This window comes from Calidris pugnax, unplaced genomic scaffold, assembly GCF_001431845.1.
Source record: "Calidris pugnax isolate Ruff unplaced genomic scaffold, ASM143184v1 scaffold95, whole genome shotgun sequence".
NCBI classification, from domain to species: Eukaryota; Metazoa; Chordata; class Aves; order Charadriiformes; family Scolopacidae; genus Calidris; species Calidris pugnax.
Genome location: NW_015090885.1, coordinates 4846519 through 4852518, shown reverse-complemented (window position 1 = coordinate 4852518; position 6000 = coordinate 4846519). Strand labels below are relative to the sequence as shown.

Below are 6000 nucleotides of genomic sequence, written 5' to 3'. Positions count from 1 at the left end.
CCCCCCCCCCCCCCCCCCCCCATATAGACTCCAAGGTAAAAATGGAAAATAAAGAAAGTAATGTCATTTTTAGCAAAGATGGTTGAAATTTATGGTATTAAATAAAAATATACACACTTAAATTAAATTCACGATAGATTTCAAAATGATCACATCCTCAAACCCTTCCTTAATTCACTGTAAACTCTTCTTCTAAACTTAGCTCCACAGACCTCATTTAGGAAATCTTTCTTTTATATCAGAGCCAAAACCAATAAAAGTAAAGTGGATTATAATAAAGCAGGGATTTCATTCATATATAAATGTGTACATTCATTGGCTTTGTGGTCACCCTGACTATGAAATAAACTCTTGAACTTCATCGTGCAGCTGCCTGGGAGCAGCATCATATCTCTGCTATACACAATGACTTCTGGAGATGTTTTCGGCGTTGCTATATAAAGCTTTGAACATTCTGGCACAGTCATTATACAAGTGAGTCAGCTGAGACTGAATCACCCTGATGCATGTAATTGAAATGAATGGTTCTATCTTTTGAGTTTGGGTTACTCTTGCAATGTTACTTTTGTACCTATTTTGGGGGAGGGGGTGGTGATAGGATGGTGAGATTTCAATCCTCAGTAACAAGAATAAGTCAAAATTACCAAGTTTCATAACTGCTTTGACTTTTTTTTTTCTTGACAGGAAAAGAATTTATATAAAAAAAATCGCAGCAGGTGTGTACAGGGGTGATTAATATAATGCCAGCCTGTGGGAGGGTTTTATCCAGAAACAGAGCTGTTCTGGCTTGAGGTGGTGTCTTCTAGACTGTTAATCACACTCCCTCTCCACTTATAGGACTTCGAAAGATTGGCACAGAAGCATTTCAATTAACTTCATGCTAACAAGGAGTTTCTCCAAGGGAGGCATCCCTTGTTTCACTAGTGGGGGCAAACCCACAATCCTCTTGTGTCTCTTCCCACTCACAAAAAGGAACACTAGCATGGATCCATGCACAGTTTTCACAAATAACATTACATAAATCTGATAGATAGGAAACTACTCATATAATGTACAATTAGTCTTTCCATAGACTCTAGAATTGTTTCTTCTCATACGTTTTATTCTCATTTTATTGTACATTCCTCATCACGGTTATTAGGTTTTAAGATACCCTTGACAAATATATGAAGGGCAATACTCTTCACTGGCATCAAATCGTGTTCAGATTTTTTGAGTTAGTAGGTAATGTAGCAGTAAAAGAATAATTAATTCCTGAAGGACTGAGCACAAAAGCAAGCATACATTTGTCTGAGAAACTGAAAAGTTTGACTAAACAGGATGTTTATGAATTATCATACTGTCATCCAACTGGATCAGTAGCTTTTTTTCATGTTGTTTACTAAATGCCATGCAAATTAAGACAGAGATGGGTCACACAGTTCCAGAATTAACTGATGACGGTTTGGAGATTTTTTTTCCCTGTTAATTCAAGCTTTTGGTAATGATGAAATACAATCATCATAATTTTAAATAGATTTACAGACTCTCTGGGCTCTTTATATCCTGTATCATATTCCTATAATGATACATCTGCTGACTGAATGTGGAGTAACATATCCTCAAGGTGGACTATGTAAAAGTCATGCGGAAGAGAGAAATGTCTTATAAAATTTACCTGAGGTGATTCAAAAGTATCAAATCATAATTTTAGAATATATGTCAGCTATTGGAAATCCAGTTGGAAGATATTATTAATTGGTATCTACTACCCCATCATCTGGGGTGAACTTCTGTATTTTTAAGGCATGATCAAACAAGATCTGATAAAGAAAGATAAAGAGAAATGCTGCTTCCACATACCTGGAAGCCAAAATGCAACCCAAAAAGAATGTTTTGAAAGTTGATCATATATGAATAACTTCTCAGCTCTATGTCCATATATACTTCTTCATGTCAAAAATCTTATTGGAATAAGAAGCAGAAGTGTCAAAGGTAAACCTGTTTATGTGGTATTTTTTGCTCTGGCAGAAACAGATACTACTGAAAATCTAATCCTCTCCAAAGTGGCTCATATGCAGGTTGTACCTCTGATTTGTTGGTGCTCTGATAATCTAGATAAGGTTCAGTCTAATATTTTAGGATGGCAGAACTCTGACTTCACAAAAATTCACTGTAAGTTTATGAACATTATTTGTTTCTGGGTCCAAGAAAGACAGGGGTCAAAGCGACCTAAGGTAAACATCTTGTACATTTTCCTCTGCCATGAGAATCAAGAATGTTTAAAAAGAGCAAGGGTGAAGGCAGTCATAGAATTTCAATAGCTACACTGCATCATTGCCTCCTGTGCATTTAGAAAGTTTCCCCACTAAATGCCTTTGCCACTATCTCAGTGGATTCGTTTTCCTCATTGAACTGCAAAAAAACCCCTTTACAGAGTCATATTGACTATTCTTTTTTGAAAGCAAAACCAAACAAACTGGTGCTTTCTGCTTCCTCACAGAGCATATTTTTAAACTTCCTGTCCTTGTTCTTTGATCTGTCTCTGTTTGTGGTCATCTTTCAATGTGACACCCCATTAGAAACAGCACTCCAGTTGTCATCCATTGCTGGATAAACCCAATTACTTCAGCCTTGTCCTAATCATTCATGAATAGCATCATTACATTTTTTTATTTTTGTCTTTCATCTAATGTGCTTCTAAACCCTTTTGTTTTGTTAAATTTCTCACACCTTGCTAGTTGCAATTAATTTTGCATCTTGTTTTTCCTGATTTTATACCTGGTTTCCTGTTTCTTCCACATTGATATACTCTATGACTTATGCTTATAGTAATCTCCTCTTCACATTTTTGTGACTTGATTTCTATTGTTAGACAGACAACTTCGTCAGTCTATTACATCTGTCCTATTTCTCCTCTGCATTGGGACAGACTCATTTTCCTTTCAGCACAAGCTTTTCAAGAAACAGTCTTCCCACATTCCTTTGTCTCTGAGATCATCTGCCCAAGAGACCATATCTACCAGTTCCTTGAGGTAGGAGCAGTCTCATCTTCTCAGCCATTTTGCTGCATTCACTTCTTTTTCTGGGAAATGTTAGTGTTCATGTTTTAGGGATTGATCCCCTTCACCCAGATTTCCTTCTTTTACTTTCTCTTAAAGCAGTGTCTTTTTGTAACTGTAGCATCAAATGGCATGTGTTCTCATATGTGTTAGAGCTGAAGCTTAGAAGTTTCTGCTTTTCCAGATCTTTCTCTTGATCTTAGGCACAAAAATGGTGAAAATGAATACTTCAGAGTAAAGAAAAATGAGGTCCTAAACCATACTTAGGAGGTAAGAGAATGCCTTAGTAACATTGGTAGACTAAATATACAATCACAACAGCAACATAGTTTAGTTATGACCATGTAACAAGAAGAAGAAAACAAGTCCTTGAGGACGGCAGAGACCAACATGGCACACCAAGCACTTTGTCCTTCCAATATCCAAGCCCTCAGAAAGCCAGGAAGCTTCTACTGCTTGACTCAAAACACTCTTTTATAAAGACATGATAATTCCTGTCATTCTGTTGCTTTTCAAGAAATGTTCCTCTTGCAGCTGCTCAAACCCATGAGCACTGGGTGGTTTTCCATGGTCTATCCTTTTTTTTTGTCTGGAGGGTAAGGACTGCTATAACATTTTTTCACTAAAAGAACGATATTTTTTCACACTATAAGTAATACTAAAGCTTAACATTTTAATTTTAAGTTTGATGTCAGGTTATTTCATGAAGGTCGCAATATTAAGATATCAATGCCATATAGAGGAAGAAGTTGGGTGATCTGATACCATCACATTGTTTATACAACGGACTTGCATTTAGCTCCGCTTATTCTTGCAAGTTAGGCAGGTCACTACAGCTGATTCGTAACAATGCTTCCAGAAAGAAAAAGATTTCATAACTCTGTCTTAACTTTCCTAGGATAATTATAACTCATTTTGTGAATACTTGCAGTGTGATAAGTGAGTATTATTTCCTCTCTCCTTGCGCAAAGAAAGCCTTCAACAGACCACGTAAGAACCTTCTGCCATTTCACTCACCATGAGAGACTACTAGCTACCCAGAAGACGATAATCTGTGAAACCTTACACACACATCTTTGCCATTGAACAATTATCTGATCAGCCACTGGATACAACAGTAAAATTACGCTGACTCATAAAAAAGGAAAGCATTACTTGAGACATTTAGAAAGCAATAACAGACAAAAACCAATGGGATGAGGGTGAGAGGGGAGAGAGAAATTTCAGCTCATTTACCCTAGTTCTCGTAAGATAAATCCACCCCTAAGTTACGTAGATGATGTAATGCGATGTCTCTTTGTTATCAAGCAAGATTACATCAACAGTAATTCCAGTGCCGAGACACCTATCTTGTTTTAAACATTAGCACCCAGAATAACCAGTCTTAAAAGGTCATGTTTATTTAAAAATAGCTTGCTTGCATTTAACATTAAAGTTAATTTACTAACCTTAAAAAAATTAAATGCAAATGTATACAAATAATCTAAGCATCCTGTCAAAGTTCACATACACACTGCTAGAGCAATAAAAATATTCAAGGTCATATGGAATCTTTCTTAACCATGTACCATTCTGTGGAATATTCTATTAAATATATATATTGAACTGAAGTGTGTGAACTCTCTCTAGCAATTTCTATCCTTCTTAAAAAATCAAACCTATAATTTCCTATTTATAATGTGTTTTTCAGGCCATAACAAAGAAGCATACTGTACCTCTGGTGCTGATGGCTGTTGCCGATGTGGTTGTGCTGGTTGTTAAGGCTACAGTGGTTGTGACTGTTGCAGTGGTAAGGGAGGGGATGACAGTAGTGGGAAGCAAAGTGTTCAAAACATCTGGTGAGTGGAAAAAAAATATAAAATAAAATCATATCATGCAAACAAAGGAGAACCATAATAGTGGTTTAATTTGTAAATACAAGTATGTTGAAAATGACTAAATTAAAATATGATTAACATAAATTATTATGGGTACAGCGGAGTACCTTTAAATTCTTGACATTATATCACTCTCAATTTTTATAGTCAATCTTCTAGCATACAGAATTTAAAACGCTGTTAAAATGACCAAGTTTCCACAGATCTGGAGAGTGACTGTTTAAGTGACAAGAATCTATTTCTTCACTGAGCCATTTTAAATGTCTCATATAGTAGAAACCATATACAGATGAAACATGCTGTGTCAGAGTGGGAGATGAAAAAACAACACCATCATGCTAAAATAAACACACACATGTTAACGAGAAATGGCTGTATGTTAAAACACCCACTTTCAGACAGACTCAATGGAAGGAAAAAGGGGAGAAAATGCTACTAACTATAAGAGCTGCTTTTTCCGGATTGCTTTTCTTCTTCCCACACATTTGTTTAAGACACAGTTGTCTGCTAAGATCCAGAGCAGAATATATTTCAAAATCTTTACCCTAATTAGCAGGCACAGTCATCTTTCAGTCATCCTTAACACTTAAAATTTATCATTAATACACACATCAGTATGTCTCTAAAACAGCTTAAAACTAAAAAGTCAGAAATGCTAATAATACTACTATTAAATAAAAACACCTGTGTACACAAGACAGAAAAAAATCATAGCCCTGATGACAGCATCCTACAAAACCCTTCAGCTTTTCAATTAAGTGCAGGTATGCCAGCCTTAGATATGCTGCTGCTTCACTGCAGAGGAACCAACAACGTCTGTTGCAAAATGCTCCAGTTTGGAGCAGAACTTAACCAGATGTACAGACAGAAAATACTTTGATTACACTGCCAAAAGCAATAAAGACCAGCATCACTTTGCTTATAATGTGGTTGCAGGTTTTAAAGAACAAACAAACAAAAGCCCTGAAGAGAACTAGAGAAAAGCATTTCCGTGAGGAAATAAAAAGCATCTGACATTTTTCAGATTATTTATACTGCAGGTTTTTAAGAAAACGGACTAGTTTCTTAGCAGTTGATGGTGA

At 36.1% G+C, this 6000-nt stretch overlaps 1 protein-coding gene across 1 annotated transcript in view; it reads right to left on the bottom strand.

Moving 5' to 3' along the window:
- CADM2 (cell adhesion molecule 2) overlaps positions 1-6000 on the bottom strand; it is a 416144-nt gene that overhangs the window by 47251 nt on the left and 362893 nt on the right. Inside the window, exon 9 of the mRNA XM_014947137.1 lies at positions 4757-4876. Within this exon, the coding sequence (XP_014802623.1) occupies positions 4757-4876 (120 nt within the window). The remainder of the gene's footprint in view (positions 1-4756; positions 4877-6000) is intronic.